The 26,748-nt window shown below is 37.2% G+C and overlaps 1 protein-coding gene across 1 annotated transcript in view; it reads right to left on the reverse strand.

The window, feature by feature from the left end:
• SPATA9 (spermatogenesis associated 9) overlaps positions 1–21,805 on the reverse strand; it is a 30,024-nt gene extending 8,219 nt beyond the window's left edge. The window contains 3 exon segments of the mRNA NM_001177924.1: positions 8,092–8,319; positions 21,497–21,585; positions 21,745–21,805. Of these exon segments, the coding sequence (NP_001171395.1) occupies positions 8,092–8,319; positions 21,497–21,585; positions 21,745–21,805 (378 nt within the window).
• Positions 21,806–26,748: the final 4,943 nt, after the last annotated feature.

Below are 26,748 nucleotides of genomic sequence, written 5' to 3' on the forward strand. Positions count from 1 at the left end.
CTAAGCAAATTATGCTATATCCACCCAATGGTATGCTACAGCATTTTAAAGAGTGCTTCTGAAGAATGTGTGATAATATTTTACTGAGCAGGCATTTATGTGGCACTGTGTACCAAGATTTGTTCTAAGTGCTTGTTGCTGTAGCATACTGAGTTTTTGCTTACTGCTGTCACTACTGAATGAAGAACAAAATTGCCCATCCAAATTTCCCTTCTTCACTTTTAAGTGATTTCCAGAATGTTGAAGCCAAGAATACTATCTAGCCTAGTGGCTAAGAGATGGTGGGGTGAGGAAGAGGGGCGGGGAGAGGAGTTTCCCTTCTTATTCCCCACCTTTCAGGCCATATACAAAGGTATAGGTAGGGGTAGTTTTAGCCCACTCTCTCCATAAGTCAGCCTGGAAATGTTCCCAGAGTTCCTGGCCTCTGGAAAGAGTTTCCAGGAAATGAAGCAGCTGCTGTTCTTTTCCTCTTGTTGAAAGAATCGAAAGGACAGCATGCCTTTGAATCCCGCTAACAGGCTATAAGGAGACAAACATACAAGTGGGGAGCAGGCTTTCGAAAGGAAAGCAGACACACTCCAACAAAATCTCCCAGCAAAGTCAAAGATTCATGAGTTGCTGAATACATGAACATAAGTGGGAGGTCAGTATTTGATAAACGGTAAGCCATATACAATAAAAAAAAAAATTGGTATATGCAAGCAGGAGAAATTACTCTTTCTGTTTTACTACATCTTTTTTAGATTTTTGTCCTTCACCTAAAAGTAATTAAATTGATTAGTTTCAAAATAGATATGTATTTGATATGTTATGCTTCTGAATGGTGAATCTGTATATTGCCTAAGGGTTACTTTTATACCATTTTAATGCTTTTAAAAAATACTTGCTATTCCTGTAAAAAAAACCACCCCTGAAGAAAATACATTTGCTCCAAAATTTATGTGGCTACTACTGGCTAAGTAGCCATTTTTCCATTTTATGACTCACTTGTAATACATGTTTTTCATATTATAAACCACAGTGTTTCATTCTTGGCTTGCTACAGGAACTGTACATGTTAAAAAGTGAGGTAAATTTGGTAAATGGGAGGCTTTGTCTAGATTGTTTTGGCCTATTTCACAAATTTAATCTTAAGCTGTTGTTACAAGAATTTTACATTATTTGCATTTTCAAGTTAAAAGTATTTTGATAGCAATAGTATACCCATATATTCCTTTTTTGTAGTTGGTAATATTAACAAATAAGGTTATGTGGGTATTTCAACAGTAAAAAGCGTTTCAATCTTTTAAGTTTCTCCCAAATAATGTTATGTTCCACTTCCCCCACATAATTTTGACTGCCTTGTCTCATAAAAGAACTATCTATAGTCATCTTCGTTTCACTAACAATGAAATAAATCACAAAAAAAGCAAACCATAAGCTGTTTAAAAAAATAGAGATCCACCTAGAGATAACCTGAAGGTTGGAGAATTACCAGGTCCAACTTAATGTTGTCCAAAACCATCCTGATGAGGGACATCAAAGGATTTATAGGAGACACTCTGCGATTCACAAATAAGTGTTGGAAGAAGCACTGACTGCTTTTATAGATCCAGGAAAAAAAAAAAAAAAGTGTATCCTATAAGTCTGGGAGAACTACATGATCATGTCTCGCCTAGCAAGCCACAATACTCATGAAAGACTCCTAACAGTTCAGAGTAAAGAAAGCTTTATGACTTTATTTATCCCACTGTTAACATCCTGGGGAATACTGCTCTTGAATAAGTTCTTAATCAGGTTGCCTTATAAAAGTTCGAATGTCCAAACCTCTTGGCCAACCTGCAAAAGTATGTCTTCAAGATTCACAGGGTTCTACTTTCTAGGAATTTTCCTTTTTTCCCAGATCTTGAATTATACCATTGATGGCAGCCCCATCAAGGAGCTACAGAATTTCCTGATATTTGTGAGGTTTACAGTTTAAACCCCACACTGGAGTCTACCTTGGAGCGCTAGGGGTTGAGGAAGAAACTTTACTTAGATAAGCCTCCGGCCTTCATCCCGAAACAGGAGAACACAAGTTCACTGGGATCTATTTAAGGTACAGGCAGTTTTAAGGCTAAGAGTTTTCTCTTCCTAGCTGTCTCTTTCCTATGCCATCCAGAGTGTCTGCACAAAGTAGAAACAGATATCTCTAATGCCATTATAAGGAAGAGTCTATCACAGGAAGAGCTCCGGGTCCTGTGGCCCTGTGTGGCCTGCCAAAGTCAACAACTATGTCTGGGAGCTGACGTGTCTTGGCTGAGGTCAGCATTCAAGTGGATTATCTAGGTCACTGCAGCCCAGAACAACTGCAAGCTTCACTAAGCCAGGCAGCTCATGAGGCTAAGCAGATGCAGCATTCTGTAAGTACTAGTGCTGGGGATACTGACAACCACCAGGAAAGTTTCAGTGTTCCCTTCCTAAGGCCACTTATAGAATGAGCGGGTATATCACAATAATCTCAGCTCTGCAGAATAGGGAAGGGTTTAAGGAGCGACCTGTTTTGGCACCCATATAGCCAGGCACAAACGAAATCTCTTTTAACAAGATAGACAGTTAAACAGGCCTGACCCCAACTGCCTGTGCTCATGTCACAAGCCACTGGAATCTCTTCAGGCTATTTGTATTGGTTGAGGCTCTGGGCAGTTCATATCCGGCACAATATCATTAAATATGCTAAAATATACAGGACATGTTGTACAGCTGAGCATGCAACCAAAACAGCCTATTTAGATTGTCAAGGGAGCTCCTGCGGCAGCATCCATTCTCTAATTATCTTGAGAAAACCAAAACTGTATACATCATCCCAGACCACATCAAAGAGCTGAAACACTATCTACTTATAGGTAGTGTCCTAATGATAATGCCCCTATATCCAAGTCCTTGAGGGAAATAATCTGCCTGACTGGCATCACCAGCTACATGGTATCCAGCAGAGTCTGAGTACAACCACTTAAGGTGTTCTAGATAGAAACACACCTTTCCATCATTCACTATCCTCAGATCAGTGATTAAGATAGAACACAAGATCTCCAACACGTACCTTCTATAGGTTAACTAGGCTGCTTACTTTCCTACATGAAGCAATGCTCTCCATGCATCCACAAAGCATATTCCCTGACACAGTAATTGCAGATTTCACTCCACACCACAAAATTCCATCCTGGCACAGGCAGCCTGACAAGTCTTAAAGGAATTCATGCTGGAATCCACTCTGGGTAAGGTGAACTCTGTGCTAAGCCACTTACCTCTCAGCACACTCTGGTATCAGAGATACATTCCATTCACAGACCAATCCACTGATGTCCATCACATCTCATCCATTACTCTGTTGTTTCTTTGATTCTCCAGGCCACTGTCTTCACTATTCATACTTATATTTCTGTCCTGAGACTTTAAGACTTGAGGTGTTGTTTTCTTCCTTGCTACAACTTGGGTTCCCTCACATACTAACCAAGAGAAGCTTTTTCCTCACTCCTAACCCTCAAGGACGCCAGAGGCTCTGACCTGGGACTATTTCCACTTATCTCACTTCAACCATATGAAACTGCTTACATTTCCTAAACAACTCATGCTCTCTTACCTCAGTGTCTTAATATACACTGTTCTGTTCCTGGAATGATTCTCCTACTTCTTCACCTGGCTAATTTTCCTTTCCGTCAAGTCTCAGATCCAGTATCAGATTCTAGAAAGCCTACACTGCCAACTCTTAGGAATTATATGCTCCTTGTTGATGCTTCCATAGTATACCTTGCACACTTTAATCACTATGCTCTGCTGACGAGGCTTATTTGCCTATCAACCTTACAGTCCACAGGACACCTATGACTCCCTAGCACCTAAACTCATTATTTTAACAAGTCAAATTTTCAGTAAATATTTACTAAGTAAATGAAAAAGTAGAATTACACCTCATTTCCCCAAAGAAATTTAACCATCTTATAATTTGTAAAAGTATATTAAGAAGTAAAGTTGAAGGACATCTGGTTCCAGCAACATGGCAAAATGAGCTAGTGAAGAACCTTTCACATCAAAAAAAAAAAAAAAAAAAAAACTAGAAATTTCATATAAAATCAACCCCTGAAAATTTAATATAAAATTGAATTTATAAAACATGAAAAGAAGGAAGGAAGGAAAGAATCCACACACACCCCATATCAGGAACAAAGTGGGAACTATAAGCCAAGCAGTAAGTGTGAACTGATGTCCCAGGAACTCTGGGGAGGTTACTAGACCCTGAAATAATGGCTGGGGGCTTGAATTCTAATAAAGAGACTGGATATGAGACCTGGATGTACAAGAGGTGAGGATCAGGCCTTTGCAGACTCCAAATTCAGTAAAAGGGGAACTAGAATAATTGCACCTACCAGTCCAGAAAGAAAGGAAGGAAGCTGGTCTCTACCAGGGACAGATACCTCTGGAGCAAAGGAATAGTTATACCACCAAGGCCAGAAGGTATTTCTATTTTTATTTTTATTTTTATTTATTTATTTATTTATTTTGTCTTTTGTCTTTATAGGGCAGCACCCGCGGCATATGGAGGTTCCCAAGCTAGGGGTCTAATCGGAGCTGTAGCCTCTGGCCTTCGCCAGAGCCACAGCAATGCGGCATCCGAGCTGTGTCTGCAACCTACACCACAGCTCACGGCCATGACAGATCCTTAACCCTGTGATCGAGGCCAGGGATCAAACCCGCAACTTCATCGTTCCTAGTCGGATTCGTTAACCACTGAGCCACAACAGGAACTCCGGTATTCCTATTTTTAAAAAATCCCTACTGAAAAAAACAACTTTCAATTAAAAACAGAACAAATGATCCACTATGAGGAGATACAATGTAGATGACAATAGTCAGGAAAATTATTTAGCATACTCTCAAAATCTCAAAGAGCAATCTTTAAAAAGATCATAAATATGTTTACAATAATTAGAGATTTAAAAAAAAAACCTATAAAAGACACTTTGAAAAAAAGGTTGGAAATTTGGGGGAATACACCAAATAGAATGTCTAGAAATAATAATGTCTGAAATTTAAAATGCATTTAATAAATAAAAGCTCATACCAGATACAGCTGGAGAGACCTGGTTAACTGGAAGTGAATCAATGTATCAAAAAGAGATAAAGAAAAGGAGAGTTCCCTGGTGGCCCTAGCGTTGTCACTGCTATGGCTCAGGTTTGATCCCTGGCCCTGGAACTTCTGCACACCAGGGGCATGACCAAAAAAAGAAAAGGAAAATATGAGAAAGGTAAATGGACATAAAGAATAAAATGAGAAGGCCCAAAGTATGTTTTATAGGCATCCCAGAAGAGATTAAAGAAAATGAGAAAGAGGAAATACTGGAAGAAATAATGGCTAACAGTTTTCCAAAACTGAACAAATTATCCTCAGATTTAAGAATCATAGAGAATCCCAAGAAAATGTACCCATTCTGAAAAGCATTTTGACAAAAGCTAATAAAATGGAAGATGTGCACCCCTCATGACCAGTAATCCCTCTTATAGATGTATATCTGGAGAAATGTCTCATACTATGGACAAGGAGTCATTTACAAGAGTGTTCACTGAAGCACTGTTATGCAAAAAAATTAGAAACCAAATCATCCTTCTGTCCAATAATAGATAAAACTATGGATTATTTTTTCCTTATAATGAAATACCACAAAGAAGTTAAAATAATAAACCACAGAACCATAGCTAAATAGAGAGATAAAAAATGTTGAGTGAAAAAGGAAGCTTCAGAAGGGTAAGTACAGAATCATTTATATAAATTTTAAGTATGCATAGGATGATAGGTGCATACAAATGTAGTGAAAATATAGAAGTAAGCATGTAAATGCTTATATCAGCTTTAGGATAATGATTACCTTTGGTAGAGGAAAAAAAGGAAAGGATCAGAGCATGGTTATATTTCTTTTTATAAAACAGATATCTAAAGGCAATATGGCAAAATATTAACAGCTAAAATTTTATAAACTACCATATATATATAGAAATAATTTATTGATAAGAATTTTAAAAATTAAAGCTGGGTCCTAAGATAATTAGAACAAAAGCAAAGGAGAAGAGATTTTATAGGTGTTGATTCTTAATTGACATCAAAAAAGACAGTCACAGTCAGCATACGGACTTTGAACAAGTCACTTAGTCCTTCAACCTGGTTCTTTCAGGTTCCTAGAATAAGTTATCACAACAAAGCTCTAAATTTACCTGTGTAAACTGTCAGTCAAGGCAAAAAGCAAGCATATTGTGGTTTTCAGTTGTCATTATTGGATAGAAGGAAACACAGATTCCACTGGGGAGAGAGATTATTTTTCTGTGACAGAATTTTCATGAGTATTGGGAGAAAATTCTCCATGGATGTCTTTCATTCCTGTACATTCCTTGGGCCTTCTGATCAAAGGATACAGTTGAATAGCAAACAGCTTCAGAAGCTAGAGAATATATATTCCTTTGGAGAGATTTAGAGAAATGCTGTTTCAGGCAATTCATAATTGAGTATCTGATGACTTCTGGAAATGTCAAAATCTTTGACTAAAGAGATATTCCTATGCAATGACTGTTTTGTTTCTTTTAGCCATCCATCATCCATTTTCTCATCTTCTAAAAGCAAAAATCTTTCAGGTTTTTGCAAGTCATGTCATATGGATGGGGCTCCAACCCCTACTCTAGGAGTGAAGCAGGTAATCAAGTCCTAGGCCAATGAGCACACCCTAGTTTCCTGGTTCAGAAGTAAGGCATTTTCTCATAGTGAACTTCAGGTCTTGGCCAGAAATGACAAATGACAAAGACTCATTTTTTTCTGCTGTAACAGAAGCTGGAAGCATGTAGCCCTAGAACAGCTGCAAATCATGTTGTGCCCATGAGGGGAAAGTCAGTCTAGGAATGGAGTCAACACAGAGAAAGCACAGCCAGGAGATGGAAAGAAGGAAAAAGGATCCTAAAGGCATTGTTTGAGTATCTATATCCAGCTATGCCTGAAACTTAATAAACCTGGGATTGTTCAACCACATGAATGAACACATCTCCCTTCTGACTTAACTCTCCCTTCAATAAAGGGATGCTCTGAATAAAGCCCAGACTGAAAAACCCAAAGTTCTGTGCCATAAAGTTTAGAAAAAAAGAAACTAGTCCTAAAAAAGGATGACATAATGCCATTTGCAGCAACATGGATGGAACTAGAGAATCTCATACTGAGTGAAATGAGCCAGAAAGACAAAGACAAATACCATATGATATCACTTATAACTGGAATCTAATATCCAGCACAAATGAACATCTCCTCAGAAAAGAAAATCATGGACTTGGAGAAGAGACTTGTGGCTGCCTGATGGGAGGGGGAGGGAGTGGGAGGGATCGGGAGCTTGGGCTTATCAGACACAACTTAGAATAGATTTACAAGGAGATCCTGCTGAATAGCATTGAGAACTTTGTCTAGATACTCATGTTGCAACAGAAGAAAGGGTGGGGGAAAAACTGTAATTGTAATGTATACATGTAAGCATAACCTGACCCCCTTGCTGTACAGTGGGAAAATAAAAAAAAATTAAATAAAAAGAAACTAGTTCTGAAAAGCTCAACAAACTATAACAGGGCCTCAATAAAACAACAAATAGCATGTAATTGGAAACAGGCCTAGAGGTTAAGAGGTCTATCAAAATGAGTTTATAGCTAAATATACTCAATATATTATGCCAAACAAAGATTATCCTGGAAAACATAACAATGTTATGGGAAAAAGGGAAAAAAAAATCATGTTTAAGTTTTGTTGTAGAATTTAAGTTTGACATAAGTGGTAATCTGCATGCTCACATTTAGGTTGAACCATTTGAAACTGAGTTTCATATAGTTGAATCAAATAACAAAGGAGAAAAAGGTCTGCGTTACTTCTTTTTTCAGATTTATTTAAACCAGAGAATACACTACACTGGAAAAAGGCCCATCTAGTCATTTCTCTTAACCAACTATTTTTGTTTTACCCCTAGGATAACCAAATGTGCTACATTTCCATTTTTCCAACTTGCAGTTTCAAAATGCTTCCTAACAAGGATCTATGCAAATGAAATACTCACTTACCTGCACGTCATACAGGGGTTGCTTTGGTGTATTAACTTCCTTCAGCAGACGATGAGATATGTCCCTTAACTCTAAAAGTTTGCAAGCAAGCTGAGGCTGCAGAAGTTTGGCAACCGATTTGGAAGACCTAGATATGCTGTTTAATCCTTGAATTAATGTTCCTCGGTTGATCTTGGCTAAAGCAACAGCCATTCTGATTTTGGATGTTTTTTGCATAGGTTCTTTTTTCTGGAAAATAAGCCTTTGAAAAGTGACTGATATATGATTTTCCAGTGCATTATTTATTTTAAAATTTTTTAACTGAAATATAATTGATATAAAATATTATGTTAGTTTCAAGTGTGTTATATAATTTGATATTTGCAAACAGTATGAAATGAATACCATAAGTCTAGTAATCATCTGTCCCCAAAGAGTTATTACAATATTATTGACATTCTTGGTATGCTATATATTGCATCCCTGTTAATTACATATTACATAATCATATATAAATTACTTATATTATAAACTGGAGATTTGTTACTTTTAACCCCTTCACCTATTTCACTCACATTGCTCCCTCCATCTATCTCCCTTACTCCCAGCAACCACCCATTTGTTTCCAGTGCATTATTAAAATCTACTTAGGTTTGGGAGTTCCCTGGTGGCCCCGCAGTTAGAACTAGGTGCTTTCACGGCTGTAGCCTGGTTCAATCCCTGGTCTGGGTACTAGGACCCCATATCAAGCTGCTGCATGCTACAGCCAAAAAAAAAAAAAAATTTCTACTTCAGGCAGAGACAAGTACCACATAACTTTACATCGTGCATGATACACAGTGTCCAATAATTATCTCCTAACCTCCATACTACTCACTGATCCCACCCATGTACTTAAATCATTTTTTTTTTTGGCTGTGCCTGTGGCACCTAGAAGTTCCGGGTCAGGGATAGAAGTCACACCATAGCAGTAACCTGAGCCATAGCAGTGACAATGCCATATCCTTAACCCACTGAACCACCAAGAAACTTCTGAGCTTAAATCTTTATACAAATATATATTTTTTTCTTAGGATAAATATCCATAATTAAGTTATTAGCCTAAAGATATAAATTTTTCACATTTCTCTCTGGATTTATTTTTTACGTTGATTTTTTTTTGTTTTTTTTTTTTGTTTGTTTGTTTGTTTTTTGTGGGGTTTTTTTGGCCATTTCTTGGGCTGCTTCCACAGCATATGGACGTTCCCAGGCTAGGGGTCTAATCAAAGCTGTTGCTGCCGGCCTACGCCAGAGCCAGAGCCACAGCAACTCGGGATCTGAGCCATGTCTGCAACCTACACCACAGCTCATGGCAACACCAGGTCCTCAACCCATGAGCAAGGCCAGAGATCGAACCTGCAGCCTCATGGTTCCTAGTCAGATTCATTAACCACTGAGCCACGACAGGAACTCCTAAATTGATTTTTAAAGCGCACTTTCAAAAGTAAACAATTCTTATTCAAATATCCTCAAAGTTTGAACTGTTCAAACAATGTCTTATTCAAAACTACTACAAATATTTTCCCAGCTTACTTTAAAATTTTTAATGATAAAATATAGCATATATACATAATACATAATGTACAATTTACCTGAAGGTTTTTATTAGTTAAGGTGCAAAGCAATGATTTCAATGAACACAGACTCCTGCATCTTCCCATACACAGAAAAGTGTATTCATTAAACTTGAGATGTCTAGGTTTCTTTTTTTTTAATTGAATGATTTTTAAAATTCTACAGTGCTTTACAGTTTTCAAAAGTTTCACACTCATGACTTCATACACTCCCATAACAAATCCTTTTTTTCATCCCTTACTCCTATGTTACCTCTCCTTCCTTCCCTCTCCCCACTGGTGACCACTAGCTTGTTCTCTGTATCTGCTTGTCTGCTTCTTTATTATCTCATTCCCTAGTTTGTGGTATTTTTTTAGATTCCACATATAAATATCATCCAGTATTTGTCTTTTTCTGACTTATTTCACTTAGCATAATGGCCTCCAAGTCCATCCATGTTGCTGCAAATGGCAAAATTTCATTTTTTTATGGCTGAGTAACATTCCATTGTATATATACACAGCTTCTTTATCTATTCATCTGTTTGATGGACACTTAGGTTGCTTCCATACCTTGGCAATTGTAAACTGCTGCTATGAACACTGGGGTTCATCCGTTCAACTTAGTGGTTTTGGTTTAACATTTTTATGTGTGTTCTTTTTGACCATAGTCATTCTGACAAGTGAGAGGTGATATCTCACTGTGGTTTTGATTTGCATTTCCCTGATCATTAGTGATGCTGAGCATCTTTTCATACACCTGTTGACCATCTGCATTACTTCTTTGGAAAAAATGTCTATTCAGTTATTCTGCCAATTTTTAAATCAGGTTGTTGGGTTTTTTTTAATGTTCAGTGGTATAAGCTGTTTGTATATGATGGAGAGTAACCCTTTATCAGTCAAATCATTTGCAAATATCTTCTCCACTTCAGTAGGTTTTTTGTTTTGTCAACAGTTTCCTTTACTATGCAAAAGCTTTTTAGTTTAATCAAGTCCAACTTCTATATTTTTGCTTTTGTTTCCTTTGCTTTAGGAGATATATCCAAAAAAATATTGCTTCAAGTTATGTCAAAGAATGTTCTGCCTATGTTTTCCTCCAGGAGTTTCATAGTATCTGGCCTTACATCTAGGTCTTTCATCCATTTTATTTTTGTATGTGGTGCTAAAGAATGTTCTAGTTTCATTCTTTTATAAGTAGCTGTCCAGTCTTTCCAATACCACTTATTGATGAGACAGTCTTTTCTTCATTGTATATTCTTGCCTCTTTTGTCATAGATTAATTGGCTATAAGTGTGTGGGTTTATTTTTGGGTTTTCTATCCTGTTCCATTTATCTGTATGTCTGTTTTTGTGCCAATATCATACTGTTTTGATTACTGTAGTTTTGTAGTATAGCCCAAAGTCAGAGAATGTGATTCCTCCAAGTCTGCTTTTTTTTCTCAAGATTGTTTGGGCTATCTGGGGTCTTTGGGTTTCCATATAAATTTTAAAATTATTTGATCTAGTCATGTGAAAAATGTCATTGGTATTTTGATAGGGATTTCACTGAATCAGTAGACTGCCTTGGGCAGTATGGTCATTTTGACAATATTGATTCTTCTAATCCAAGAACACAGTATATCTTTCTGTCTCTCTGCATTATCTTCAATTTCTTTCATTAATGTCTGACAGTTTTCTAAGTACAGATCTTTTACCTCCTTAGGTTTATTCCTATGTATTTTATTTTTTTGATGTGAGGGTAAATGGGATTGTTAATTTCCCTTTCTGATAGTCTGTTGTTAGTGTACAGAAATGCAACAGCCTTTTATATATTGATTTTGTATCCTGCAACTTTACTAAGTTCATTGATGAGATCTAGTAGTTTTCTGGTGTTGTCTTTAGGATTTTCTATTTACAGTATAATGCCATTTTCAAACAGTGACATTTTTATTTATTCCTTTTGAGCTTGGATTCCTTTTACTTCTTTTTCTTCTCTGACTGCTGTGGCTATACCTCCAAAACTATGCTGAATAAAAGTGGTGAGAGTGGACATCTTGGTATACAAAATATAGCATATATAGTAACACATAATGCACAATTTACCTTAAATTTTTAAATGTTAAATGATAGCATACATACGCAATGCATTGTCCAGTTTAAAGAAAAATAAATAAAAATCCTAATAAAACAAGCTTACAAAATTCAAAACTACTATGAGCATTCGGATGGAAAAAAAATTGTAGCATTTCTAAAACACATGGCATATAGTTCTTTCTCTGTTCTAGCAGAAAGTGAACACAAGAAAATTACTTACAATGTAGTTAGACTGCATTCCAAACGATAGACAAATATAAATTTCCATTATTAACTTAAGTAATTTTATGAGCTATTCTGGCTTTTTAGTATATAACTTGGAGGAAAGAGTTGGTTAATAACATAAATAAGCAACTTTGAATCTCTACTGAATCCAAATATATAAGTGCAAACATCTTTTAAATGGATTTTTTGGTCTACAACAAACATCATGTATTTGTTTAATAGCTAACATGCTGTATATTTATTTGCAATGCCTCAGCTTTTATTCTGAAGTCATAATTTTATTAATGTGTTTTTGTCATTAAAGTTTAGCATTTGTCTTACTCGTCAGCATTTGTCACTGGAGATAACCAAAAGCCATTCTAGCTTGTCAAAGAGGATGTATTTCTGCAACGTCTGGTGTCTTGCTGTGGCTTAATTTATTAACTATACTGAAAAGGTCCCATTAGCCCACCTGTGGTCTTAAACCTCCTAGTCAACAGAACAATAAAGGATACAATCTAAGCTGTGGGCTGTTAGAGTTGCTCTAATTCCAAGCTACTTTAGAGCACAACAATCCTTACAAGCAGTTATATGGTAGGTAGAACAAGCAAAACAACACACAGGTGCAATCATTTGATATTATTATCTATGCTGGTTGCAAGCATACCTTGAAAAGAAACCACACTGTTTGCAGTATCCAAAGTTTCTGCATGTATAGATTCAATTTCTCTTGTGATCTTATGCTTTGCTGCACTGACTCTTCCTCCCAACTCCTCAAGGTGGAGCAACTAGAGTAAGTTTGGTTTTACCTCTGATTACAATTTAAAGTCATCCCTCAGCATCCTGGCATCCCAGGAAGATTTGTTAGTCCCAGGACCCCCAAGGATTCCAAAATCCATGGCTGCTTAAGTCCTTTATATTAGATGCCATAGTATTTGCACATAATGATGCATATACTATTAAATGGTATAGTATTTGCATATAATGATGCATAACTGATGCACATCCTCCCTTATACTATAAATCATCCCTAGATTACTCATCATGCCCCATACAATGTAAATGCTACGTAAATAGATGTCTGCATGTGGCGAACTTAAGTTCTGCCTTCTGGAACTTTCTGGAATTGTATTCCTAAATATTTTTAATCTGAGGTCGGCTGAATCCCTGGATACTAGGGCCAACTGTACTGTGTTTTCTCTCATTATAATTTGTAATCAGAAGGTGAGGGCTATTTTGCCAGGGGAAACAGGAGTGTACAGTTCCACCTTAACTGAAACCTTGTCAAAGCGGTCATTCAGTGTTTTCATGATGCTTCATTTTTTTCAGCTGCAAAACATTAACATTCTGCAGTTTCCTGCTCATTTTGTCAGTTTCTTTACAAAATCTTGGTGATCGGTATGTGTCAGCCTGGATTCACCGACTTTATACATGTATTTCTATTAACCAATCTTGATGCATTCTGCCAAACACTATACTATATTGGGCCATTCAACTTTCCCTTTTTTACAAAATTGTCTTTTTAAACTTTAATCTCTGTAGAAAAATAAGCCTATCTGTATTTGATAATCTGTTAATCAAAATGGTCCTATAAGGTTCATATAATTTGTATTGGCCAAAATCCAGCATTTATTACAGACATATTAATTGTTTTAATTTTTTAATTGTTACATTTCATTAAGGTATAATTGATTTACAATGCCGTGTTAGGTTCAGGTGTACAGCAAAGTGATTTAGTTATACATATATATTATATATCTATTCTTTTTTTTTCTTTTTTTTTTTTGGTCTTTTTGCCTTTTCTAGGGCCGCTCTCAAGGCATATGGAGGTTCCCAGGCTAGGGGTCTAATTGGAGCTATAGCCGCTGGCCTATGCCAGAGCCACAGCAACTCGGGATCCAAGCCAAGTCGGCAACCTACACCACAGCTCATGGCAACACCAGATCCTTAACCTACTGAGCTAGGCCAGGGATCGAACCCACAACCTCATCGTTCCTAGTCGGATTTGTTAACCACTGCACCATGACAGGAACTCCTATCTATTCTTTTAATAAACAACATTTTTAAAAGTTCAAGTGTGCTTTGTAATAATGCTTTAATTGACCCCTAGCCCGGGAACTTCCATATGCCGCAAGTGCAGCCCTTAAAAAAAAAAAAAAAAGTTTTCAGTAATATAATAATGTTTTAGCCCACTTTGTGTTTTCTCTCTCATTTTAGTCTCCTTGTAAGTACATGGCTTTTTCCAACAGACTCAACCTGTTCCTAATTAATACCATCTTTGTTTGCCCTGAATGTTCAAATGGTTACAATGTGATGACTTAATTCTCTTTTAAAAAGCTTTCATTTTTTGATATTTTCCTAGATAACTGAAAGAATTATCATTCTTAACAAAATGTTTCTGACCCCATTTTTTTCCCCACCACAAAACGTGGAATAAACTTGTTCCCAAGAAAATTACTGTTTTTAGGAAGAAGTGTTAGAGATCAAATCTGGGCACCAGATTGCATGTTCAGTGGTTCTTCATGGCACTGAAGAATACAAAGTTGACAACAGAGGAGAAGCTACTTACGTTACTTAAGTGTATAATGTGACTTTCTTTTTTAAAAGTCACCAGCTTATGATGATGATTCCAGCTCACTCTTACCTTCAGTCAGTTACTTTTTAAATTACCTCTAGAAGAAAAATTTTAAATAAAAGGCTTTCCCTCTTTATTCGAGGTATGAAATTTTCCTTTCTGTCCATTATCTATGCTACATGTTTTCCTACCAAACCACATGTGTAAACTTAAATGTTGAACCCAAATTAAGAAGTCTTCATTTTGTCCCTGTCTCTCTCTCTGTCTTTTAACTCTCTTTTGACTCTTGGCCTAAGCATCCTAGAATTGGTTGCAAAATGTGAAAATTCAGATGATTCTCTTTGGAGTTCCCACTCTGGCTCAGCACGTTAAGAACCTGGCTAGTATCCATGAGGATGCAGGTTCGACCCCTGGCCTTACTCAGTGGGTTAAGGATCCAGCATTGCCGTGAGCTGTGGTGTAGGTCGCAGATGTGGCACGGATCTGATGTGGCTGTGGCACAGGCTAGAAGCTGCAGCTCCAATTCAACCCCTAGCCTGGAACCTTCCATATGCCATAGGTACAGCCCTAAAAAAGCAAAACAAAACAAAACAAAACAAAAATCAGATGATTCTCTTTGTCATCATCATCTGAGCATATCACCAAATGTCAGAAAAGAAAGTCCAACTCCCAACCACCACCAAAAAACACCTCAGAGATAAAGGTACTTAAAGACCATTTACCAAAAGAAATTCAGCATCAGTTAATCAGAATGGTTCGAGAATCTTGCTCCAGATTTCTCTATTCTTCGTTCTTTTTTTCTTTTTTCTAGAACCACGACCATTTTTCTATCATCAGCACATTTAATGCTGAACTCCAATTTCGAGTAACATCAGCTTTTTACTACCCTACATTCATAAAACCAGCCCGTCAGCAAATCTTATTCAACTCTTTTTCTGAATAGTCCAAGAATTTGACCACTTATCCCTAGCCCCAGTACCAACATTCAGTCCATTGTATTTATATACCACCACCATCTCTTCTCCAGATTTGAAAATTAGCCCCTTCAATGGCCTCCCTGCTTCCTTCCTTGCCTGCATTCATTCTGTTCTCAGCACATAATACAATTAAAATTTAATGTCAGACCAGAGCTTGCTTTTCTGCTCCACCACTTCAGTGGTTTCCTTGTGCACTCAGTCTAAAAGCCAAAGTACATACAGTGGTCTACAAGGACCTACAAAAGTTGCTGCTTCTTTACCTTTCTGACTTTACTGCTTTTCTCTCTTCCTTTCCCTCTTTCATTATTTGTTGGACCTATTAAGTATACTCCCTTCTGAAGAACTATAAACTAACTATTCCAATTGATTCCTCGAGGATACCAAAGTGTGTTCCCTCATTTCCTTCAAGTCTTAAACCAAGAATCTCTTTTCTCACTAAGACCCTCTTAGTCATCCTACCTTACCCATCAATTGTTCTCCCTATCCCTACCCCGACTTCATATCCCTTCTCTGCTGTATTTTTCTTCTCCTTGAGACCTACCATTAACATAATATGTAGTTTATTTTCCTTATTTATTTTCTACTAGACTAGGATGAAAGTTTGTTTGTTTGTTCTAGGATATAAGTTTTATGGCAGCAGCGTTTTATAAACATTTGGCTCACTGATACCTATCCAGTGACTAGAACAGTGTCTGGCACATAGTAGGTGCTCTATGAATATATCTATTTTAATAAATGAATGAAAAATAGTGAAGAGGGAGTTCCCATTATGGTTCAGTGGGTTAAGAACCCAACTAGTATCCACGAGGATACAGGTTTAATACCTGGCCTTGCTCAGTGGGTTAAGGATCCAGCGTTGTTGTGAGCTGTAATGTAGAATGCAGATGCAGGTCGAATCTGGCATTGCTGTGACTGTGGCAAAGGCCAACAGCTACAGCTCCAATTCCACCCCTAGACTGGGAACTGCCATATGCTACAAGTGCAGCTGACAAAAAGAAAGAAAGAAAGAGAAGGGGGGGGGGGAGAAGAAGGAAGAACGGAAGATATCAGAGAAACATAAGCTAATATTGAGAAATATTGGAAAATATATAGCGAATATTGAATCAGAAACCACCCAGAAAGCTTTCAGTGCACAATGTACTCTTCAACTTTCATAGTAATGATAGTGTCCCACAAGAAACAAGTTGCCAAAGACAAAAAACAAACAAAACTGAACTACAGCACACTCTAGTTACAGTTACAGCTCTACTCTCATTATACTTAGGAACCCCAATACCAATAACAAGTAATTTCCAGACATCACTAGTGCATCCCCAGTGGGACTGTGATCCATAATGTTAAAAAGCCCACCCTGAAACTGTGGATTAACAGAAACTAATGACTAATATCAATTCTTGAGCTTGTTTTATAGAAGAGCAGATAAGGGAAAGGCTTGTTAAAAAAAAAAAAATTTCTAGGGAGTTACGTTTGTGGCACAGCAGAAATAAATCCGACTAGTATCCATGAGGATGCAGGTTTGATCCCTGGCCTTGCTCAGCAGTTCAGGGATCCACTGTTGCCGTGAGCTGTGGTGTAGGTCTTATAATAAAGAGCAAAAAAAAAAAAAAAAAAAAAAAAAACTGTGTAATCTGCCTTCGTTGACCGAGCTCGCCTTCATTGTTCCTGCAAATTGCATACCCTCCAAGCTTCATGTAGCTTAAACAAATACAACACAAGATTCCTTTAACCACTCCTTAGAGATAACACCTCTGACATATGGGTCACCATAGTCATGGTTGTTTCAAGAACATAGAACCAGTTCAGATCACTGATCATTCAATTCAGCCCACAAAAGATGCAGTATTTGATTGTAATAGGTGTGTAATAGGTGACTTTTTGACATCAGAGGGCCAAAAGCTCCATCCTCAGATTATGCTAACACAGCCACTTTCTAAATTTGCAATCCATGAGGGAGTATGTAACTTGGATATGCCTGAATAGAACAGACATCTCCTCATCTTTTTCCTACCTCCAAATACCTTCGCTGCACCTCCAACCACCTTATACTCTTCACCCATAAATATCCCAACCCTAGCCTTTGGGGAGGTGGATATGAGATTCGTTCTCCAATCTCCTCACGTGGCTGCCTCGTGAATAAACCCTTTTTCTGCTATAAACCTCAGTGTCTCAGCATTAGGCTTGCAAGCAAATGATTTGGTAACAGCAGCAGTTTTTGTCTCACAAATTAAAAAAAGAAAAAGCATAGAGAATTCAGAAAAATATATCTACAGATGTAAAATCCAAATCTTTGCATGGATTCTTTTTTTTTTTTTTTTGCATGGATTCTAATATGCTCTACCTGCAATCCCCAATTTTGTAGTATACAGTTAGGTGCAAGATAATTACAGAATAAAATATATAACCACCTTTCATAATTAAAACTCAGTGTTCCCGTTGTGGCTCAGTGGTAATGAACCCAACTAGTATCCATGAAGATTAGGGTTCGAACCCTGGCCTTGCTCAGTGGGGTAAGGATCTGGCATTGCTGCGAGCTGTGGTGCAGGTTGCAGACATGGCTCTCATCTGGCATTGCTGTGGCTGTTCCCAATCCCTAGCCTGGGAACTTCCATATGCTGTGGGTGTGGCCCTAAAAAGAAAAAAAAAAAAAAAAAAAAAAAGAAACTAAAAAAAATTGACCTTATTTACCATAAAAGATTTCTTTCATTCAAGATCATCTGATATAAAAAATTTTTTTGTTTTTGTTTTATTTTCTTAGGGCGGCACCCACGGCATACAGAGTTCCCAGGCTAGGGGTCCAATCAGAGCTACAGATGCCTGACTATGCCACAGCCACAGCAATGCCAGATCCTAGCTGCATCTGCAACCTACACCACAGCTCACAGCCACACCACATCCTTAACTCACTGAACAAGGCTAGGGATTGGACCCAAAACATTATGGTTCCTAGTCAGATTTGTTTTCAATGCACCATGCTGAAAACTCCTAAAATTTTTAAATTCTCTAATTGTAGCATGCATCTTCTTCATCTGTTCAAATTTAAAGGTTTAATATTTTAAAGCCCTCACGTGGAAATCATTTGCAATTTGCAAGTGTAAACCTTAAAAACTTACTTTTTACTAAAAGATGTGGATACTGAGGATATTGGTGTTTGGGAGGGAGGGAGTAGAAAATACATGACCTCAGAAACCAAGACCCACCTCCAGGAAAAAAAAAAAAAATTAACTTTTCCCAGCTCCAGAAAACAAAACAAAACAAACAAAAAAAAACTGTCCTTCAAAATCTTTTGCCATGAAGAACCATTTAACAATCATTATTCTGGATATATCCCTCTGTAAAAATTCTACCATCACTCCCTTAAAATCTTTTTTCTTTTTTTGCTCCAGGTCAGCAACATGGTCTTTCCTAAATAAATAAGTGCCTAAATTTTAAAAAGTTTAAATACTAATCACAAAATTTAGAGTTTAAAATACAACCTAATAATAAAGTTCTCTAGGTATTCTTAAAACCATTCTTTTCTGTATGTTTGGGAACTATGCACCATGCTAGAAATAACAAAATCTGTAGCATTTATAATCTGACCTTTAAAAATAATCTAGTTAGGGAGTTCCCGTCATGGCTCAGTGGTTAACGAATCCGACTAGGAACCATGGGGTTGTGGGTTCGGTCCCTGCCCTTGCTCAGTGGGTTAACGATCCAGCAATGCCATGAGCTGTGGTGTAGGTTGCAGACGCGGCTCGGATCCCGCGTTGCTGTGGCTCTGGCATAGGCCGGTGGCTACAGCTCCGATTAGACCCCTAGCCTGGGAATCTCCATATGCCCTAGGAGCAGCCCAAAGAAATAGCAAAAAGAATAAATAAATAAATAAAAATAAAAATAATCTAGTTAATAAAGGAGTATTAGCATTGTTTTCTGGATAATTTATTTTTTGAGGAGCAAGAAACTTTAATATGTTACAATATCCTCTAACTACTTAGGCTTGCTGCCAATCTCAGCAACACATTCTTCAAAGCAAATGTTGAAAAAAGAACAACACATGTGCTTTGAAAATGAAAAATAAAGTAATTTTAACTATGGTTATCTTCTTCTCTGGAGTGGGGTATAGATCTTATAAGTAAATGACTTCAGTGAGTTGAAAATAGGAACTTAGAGTTCTTTGGGGATCAGAATATTAATCTATTGCACCATAAAGCTAACTTTTTGCTCTAGTGATAATGAGGCTGTGCAGAGGGTAGTTGCAACTTTTTTTTAATTATTATTACTCAAATGGCAACTTCTTTAATTAAATAAAATGCAGTTTTCTAATGTTGGCAATGGTGGGAGAATCACAACTTGGAAGAGGCGATAGGCTTTCCAGGCCTAGGCTTCCTGAGGTTTTCTCAGTAATTACTGCCACTACTGTGCTGGCCCTATTTTACATCCTAGACCAAGCATGATCACCTGCCCATCTCTCTCCTTAATACTTCAGAGTATAGCCAAGAAAAGTCTCTAATGTTTCAAAAGAATTAATACCAAGACTAAGGGAATACAAAAAGGAGAAGTAATTAGACACTAAGACTAAGATATGGAATTATAAAATCCTGTTTGCCCTCCCAAGCTTTTAAGACTTATCCTATTCCTACTTAGCCAACCATCATCTAGATGCCATCTGACCACTAATGTGCATCCAGATCCTTACACTCTAGTACCACCTCTTCCCAAGACTGATACCATTTATTCAAATGTTCTTGACATTCTGAAAACATGCTATGTTGTTTATTTATTTATTTTTTGGTATGACAGTGCTTCCTTTGGAATATTCTTCCTGTTCCTACCCACTTAGCTTATCCCTTTCTTCACCTAGAAAACTCCTATCATCCCTTAAGACTCAGTTTAAGGATCTTTTTTCCTTAAAAAAAAAAAAAACACTTTCTCTGACTATCCTATGTAGAGTCATTCCTTCCTCTAAATTACATATGCCTCTCACCATATTCCATTGCAATTACTTATTACAGCCCTGTCTCCATTTGATTAAGCTCCATGACGGAAGGAACCCTGTTGTGTTTATGTCTGTATTTTTCCATGCAGGTCCCAGGCAAAGTATTTATTAAATTTCTAATGCCTAATGAATGGTTAAAGGCAGCTCAAATATCTCTCCTTTGGAATGAAATACACAGACTTTGTGATTACTACGTTACTCACAGAGCCTTTTTGTTTACTTCCATGGTTTTGCTATGTTCCTCATGTTGACATGGCCAAAAGTCTGATTTCTGGATAAGCAGGTTGTTACCGTACCTTGTAACTTACAACGTATTCTATTCCAACTGTGGCCAAAATGACTGAAACAACACTTTTCCATTACGAGTTGTGTATTTTTGAGTATATCAGGTTACATGAGTCCCCTAAACAAGAGGTTACTTTTTCCTAACTAAATGTCTTTGCCATTCTCTATGTATCTCCTTTCACTCCCAACATTTTTCTAAAACCCTTTTTGGAACAGACATTTAAAACCTATACAATCCCTAGCCTGGGAACCTCCATATGCAGCAGGAGAGGCCCAAGAAATAGCAAAAAAAAAAAAAGATAAAACCTATACATATACACTTTGTTTAAATTGATATCACTATTTTCTTTCCACAATAAACATTCTTTCCATTGTTGTAATTTATTATCAATTATTTTTTGCTGACTTAATTTACATAAATTTTAAAGTATATCTAGTATTTTTCCGATTTTACAATAAGGAAATCTTAAGTAAACTACATTATAATTGTGTATTGGAGCTAGATTTCCAATCTAATAGTAGTGACTGTCCTTAAACTTAATTTATCTACCTCACGCTCTTGTCCACAATCTTTCTGCTTTCCAAAGACCCCTCCCAGTGGATAAAAGTTGAAATGTGTTTTTCTGAGGTAAAAGTAATGTCTTCCTAAGATTCAAGTACTGATCTCAAAATCATGAATTAAATAATTGGTATGATATTAAAATATACTTTTAATAATCCTTTTCAAAGTTATAAAATCACATTACCTGATTAGACTGTGATAATCTTAGGATGGTAGGGAATTCATCTTTAAATTCATCTAAAAGGTCCATGATTACTTTCTGGATCCCCTCAACTAAGACAAAAAGAAGTTAAGGGATTAAAAAAAAATCTTAACTAAAAATCAACTAATCATAATTTAAAAGAACATGGAACAATGGATCCACCTTGGGGATTTAATTCCCAGTTTCCCATAACCACATCCATAACCCTTTTATAAGACAATGGTGCATACTTCTTCCAGAGAAGTTCTTCAACACCTGCCCACATATCCACCCAACAGGTTTGATTGGCATGATGAACTCTTGCTTGAGTTCCTTGTGTGCAGCAAGCTTGCAGGCCTGGGCACTGCTTGTCCTACCCTACCATTAGTGAGGGATGAGGGCAGCCTTCCCCTCAGGAAAGGAGGCAAGGACAGAACCTGTAGCTCACTGCCAGAATTCTTTGTTACTGCACAATGGGGGCTCTGAGAACTTGTTTCAGAATCCTCTGAAATCACTCTGGCAGTGAGAGGAGGAAGAGTGTGTTTGGATGCACAAGGAGAGGAGAAAGGGGACTGAAAAATGAACCACACTAAGGAGATCTGCAATTTGAATTGAATTTTGTCCCGATTTCTGCAGTGATACTTCAATTATTGGATCACCTGAGAACAAAGCTCCCTTGGAAAAATGTCAGCATCTGCTTTTAAAAAAATGCTTCATATTTGACGCCAAGTGGAAAAGAAATACCAGCAGTTAATTCAGAAAGACTTTTGAACAGATTGTTTTTCCTTTACCCAAACAAGGATCACTAGGTCAGGCCCAGGAAAAAAATCTCAAAATCTTTGGTTTGCCTCCTTTAAAAGCTCAACCTTTTTTTCTTCTTCATCTTTGTCCATTCTCGTACTCTCCCACCTTTTTGTTTTGTTTTACTTCATTTTTCTCCCACTTCAAATGATCATTATTTCCCCTTTACCAAAATTGGGAAGAACTGTGTATCATCCAGACTTGACCGACTACCTGGTTATATTTCAGTGTGGATGAGGTGAGTTGGTTAACTTAAATACCATTTTAATTTTAAACTTTTATATTTTTACTTGTAGCTAGTGTTTTGTTTTGTTTTGTTTTGTTTTGTTTTCCAGCATGCATAAAAGTGGCTGCTGGAGCACTATTCAGGGGAACTATGTGGAAATGAGAAATGTTCATCAACGGATTCCTTTAGCTTGTGAAGCCTGCCAGATCCTCAGCTTTCACAATGTCCTTAGTCCTAATCTGCCTGAGAATACTCTCCTTCACAGCACAACCATCTTTCTGAACCTTAAGAGAACCTACTTCCCTCCATCATGAATCTAATGTTTAAGATAATTACCCTTTCTGGAGGGGGTGTGGAGAAAAGGGAATCCTCCTAGACTAGTGCTGGGAATATAGATTGGTGCAATCACTATGGAGAACAGTATGGAGGTTCCTTAAAAAACTAAATAAAGAACTACCATATAACACAGCCATCCCACTCCTGGGCATAAGCATCCATCAACAGAGGACTGGATAAAGAAGATCCATGTTGTTGCAAATGGCATTACTTCATTCTTTGTTATGACTGAGTAATATTCCATTGTGTATAAATACTGCATCTTCTTAACCTATGCATCTGTCGAGGGACATTCAGGCTTTTTGCATGTCTTGGCTATTGTGAGTAATGCTGCAATGAACATATGGGTGCATGTTTGTTTTTCAAGGAAAGTTTTGTCTGGATATATGCCCAAGGATGGGATTGCTGGGTCAATTGTCATAAAATGTTGACATTTTAACTGCTGATGGGCATCTAGGCTGCTTTCATGTTCCTACTGTAAACAGTGCTGCTATGAACATTGAGGCACATTTATCTTTTCAAATTAGAGGTTTCTGAGTGATTTTAGAACACAGTTTAGAACATTCCAAGAGCAAAAAGAACTAGAAAGACTTTTTTTTTTTTTTTTTTGCCTGTACCTGTGGAATGTGAAAATTCCCAGGGCAGGGACTAAACCCACACCACAGCAGTGACCCAAAACACTGCAGTAACAACACTGGGTCTTTAATCTCCTGTACCACAAGAGAACTCCTAGAAAGTCATTTTACATTTCATTCAGCATTTTCTTGGAAGTATTGATATTGTTTTTTTTATTTGAAATTATTTTCCTCATAACTCAAGATAAACACATTTAGAGGTTAATAATGTTAGGTATCAAGAATTTCAGGATAAGGAGTTCCCGTCATGGCTCAGCAGTTAAACAAATCCAACTAGGAACCATGAGGTTTTGGGTTTGATCCCTGACCTTGCTCAGTGGGTTAAGGATCGTGCGTTGCCATGAGCTGTGGTGTAGGTTGCAGATGCAGCTTGGATCCCGAGTTGCTGTGGCTCTGGAGTAGGCTAGCCGCTACAGCTCCGATTTGACCCCTAGCCTGGCAACTTCCATGTGCCATGGGTGTGGCTCTAGAAAAGGTAAAAAGACCAAAAAAAAAAATTTCAGGATAAGAGAAAAAAGATTCAATTACAAAGTCAAAGAACAAAAATAAGACACTGTAATGTTAAACAATTGAGCACATCATCATAAACTCATGATTTTTAAAAATATATCTCTTCTAGCTGTACAGACTGAAACCACCAGAGACACTACCAACCCAGTAAAAAGGAGCACCTCTAGGACACAGATTCTAGGCTTTAATATAATTTCCCCCTGCAATGAACCAAGACTCCTTGAAGAAACACCTGCTATAAGTCTGCAGCAGCAGAAGTATAACACGAAGAAGAGAGATCTCAGGACATAAAGGAAGAAAGCTTTTTTTCCTTTTTCTCATTTATTTATTTAAAGTATACTTAATTTACAACATGGTGCCCATTTCTGCTGTATGGCAAAGTAATTCAGTTATATATATATATATATATATATATATATATACACACACATACGTATACATACATACTTTTATTTACCACCATGGTCTATCTCAAGAGATTGGATATAATTCCATGTGCTATACAGTAGGACCCTGTTTTACATACTTTCTAAAAGCAACAGTTTGCATCCACTAACCCCAAAAGCCCAGTCCATCTCACTCTCTTCCCCTTCCCACTTGGCAACCACGAGTCTGTTTCTGTTTTGGGACAGGTTCATTTGTGTCATATTTTATTTTACAGCATTTTTTATTACTCAGTTACATTTATATTGTACAACGATCATCACAATCAAATTTTACAGCATTTCCAACCTAAACCCCCAGCGCATCCCTCCACCCCCACTGTCTCCTTTGGAAACCATAAGTTTTTCAAAGTCTGTGAGTCAGTATCTGTTCTGCAGAGAAGTTCATTGTGTCCTTTTTTTAAATTCCACATGTAAATGCTAGCATGTGATGCTGGTGTCTGTCTGAATGACTTCCCTTAACATGATAATTTCTAGGTCCATCCATGTTGCTGCATATGCTGTTATTTCTTTCCTTTTAATGACTGAGTAATATTCCATTGTGTATATGTACCCCATCTTCTTGATCCACTCCTCTGTCATTGGACATTTAGGTTGTTTCCATGTCTTGGCTATTGTATATATTGCCGCAATGAACACTGGAATACATGTATCTTTTCGAGTCATGGTTTTCTCTGGATAGAAGCCCAGGAGTGGGATTGCTGGATCAAATGCTAATTATATTTTTAGTTTTCTGAGGAATCTCCACACTGCTTTCCACAGTGGTTGCACCAATTTCCAATCCCACCAACAGTGTAATAGGGTTCCTTTTTCTCCACACCCTCTCCAACACTTATTGTTTGTAGACTTTTTGATGATGGCCATTCTGGCCAGTGTAAAGTAGTACCTCATAGTGGGTTTGATTTGCATTTCTTAATAATTAGTGAAGTTGAACATCTTTTCATGCGTTTTTTGGCTATCTGTATGTCTTTGGAGGACTGTCTGTTTAGATCATCTGCCCATTTTTTGATGGGGTTGTTTGGTGTTTTTTTTTTTTTTTTTGATATTGAGCTGCAGAAGGTGTTTATAAATTTTGGAGATTAATCCCCTGTCAGTTGCTTCATTTGAAAATATTTTCTCCCATTCTGTGGGTTGTCTTTTCATTTTGTTTAGGGTTTCCTTTGCTGTGCAGAAACTTTAAAGTTTATGTCCTATTTGTTTATTTTTGTTTTTATTGTCTTTACTCTAGGAGGTGGATCTGAGGAGATATTGCTGTGGTTTATGTCAGAGAGTGTTTGGCCTATGTTTTCCTCTAGGAGTTTTCTAGTATCTGGTCTTGTGTTTAGGTCTTTAATCCATTTTGAGTTTATTTTTGGGTATGGTGTTAGGAAGTGTTCTAATTTCATTCTTTTACATGTGGCTGTCCAGTTTTCCCACCACTACTTATTGAAGGGGCTGTCTTTCCTCCATCGTATATTCTTGCCTCCTTTGTCACAGATTAGTTGACTGTAGGTGCATGGATTTAATTCTGGGCTTTCTATCCTATTCCACTGATCTATACTGTTGTCTTTGTGCCAGTACCATATGGTTTTGATGACTGTAGCTTTGTAGTATATACTTAAGTCAGGGAGCCTGATTCCTCGAGTTCCATTTTTCTTTCTCAGGATGGTTTTGGCTATTCTGGGTCTTTCATGCTTCCAAACAAACTTTAAATTATTTTGTTCTAGTTCTGTGAAAAATGTCCTTTATAACTTGATAGGGATTGAATCTGTAGATTGCCTTGGATAGTATAGTCGTTTTGATTATATTGATTCTTCCATTCCAAGAGCATGGTATGTTTTTCCATCTGTTTGTGTCATCTTTGATTTCTTTCATCAGTGTCTCATAGTTTTCAGAGAACAGATCTTTTGTCTTTTTAGGTAGGTTTATTCCTAAGTATTTTATTCTTTTTCATGTATATACGTACTATATCTTCTTAGTCCATTCATCTGTCAATGGCCATTTGGGTTATTTCCATGTCTTGGCTATTGTGAACACTGCTGCAATGAACACAGGGTTGCATGTATCTTTTTGAATTATAATTTTGTCCAGATATATGACCAAGAGTGGGATTGCTGGGTCACATGGTAGTTCTATATATAGTCTGAGCAACCTCCATACTGTTTTCCATAGTGCTTGTAGCAATTTACATTCCCAACAGCAGTGTAGAAGAGTTTTTCTCCATACTCGCTCCAGCATTTGTTATCTGTAGACGTATTAATGATGGCCATTCTGACCAGCATGAGGTGGTACTTCATTGTAGTTTTGATTTGCATTTCTCCAACA

This window comes from Sus scrofa, chromosome 2 (genome assembly GCF_054392235.1).
Source record: "Sus scrofa isolate SSC_HxYL_T2T_F1_AM1 chromosome 2, Sscrofa_HxYL_maternal_Yorkshire_Landrace_v2.0, whole genome shotgun sequence".
NCBI classification, from domain to species: Eukaryota; Metazoa; Chordata; class Mammalia; order Artiodactyla; family Suidae; genus Sus; species Sus scrofa.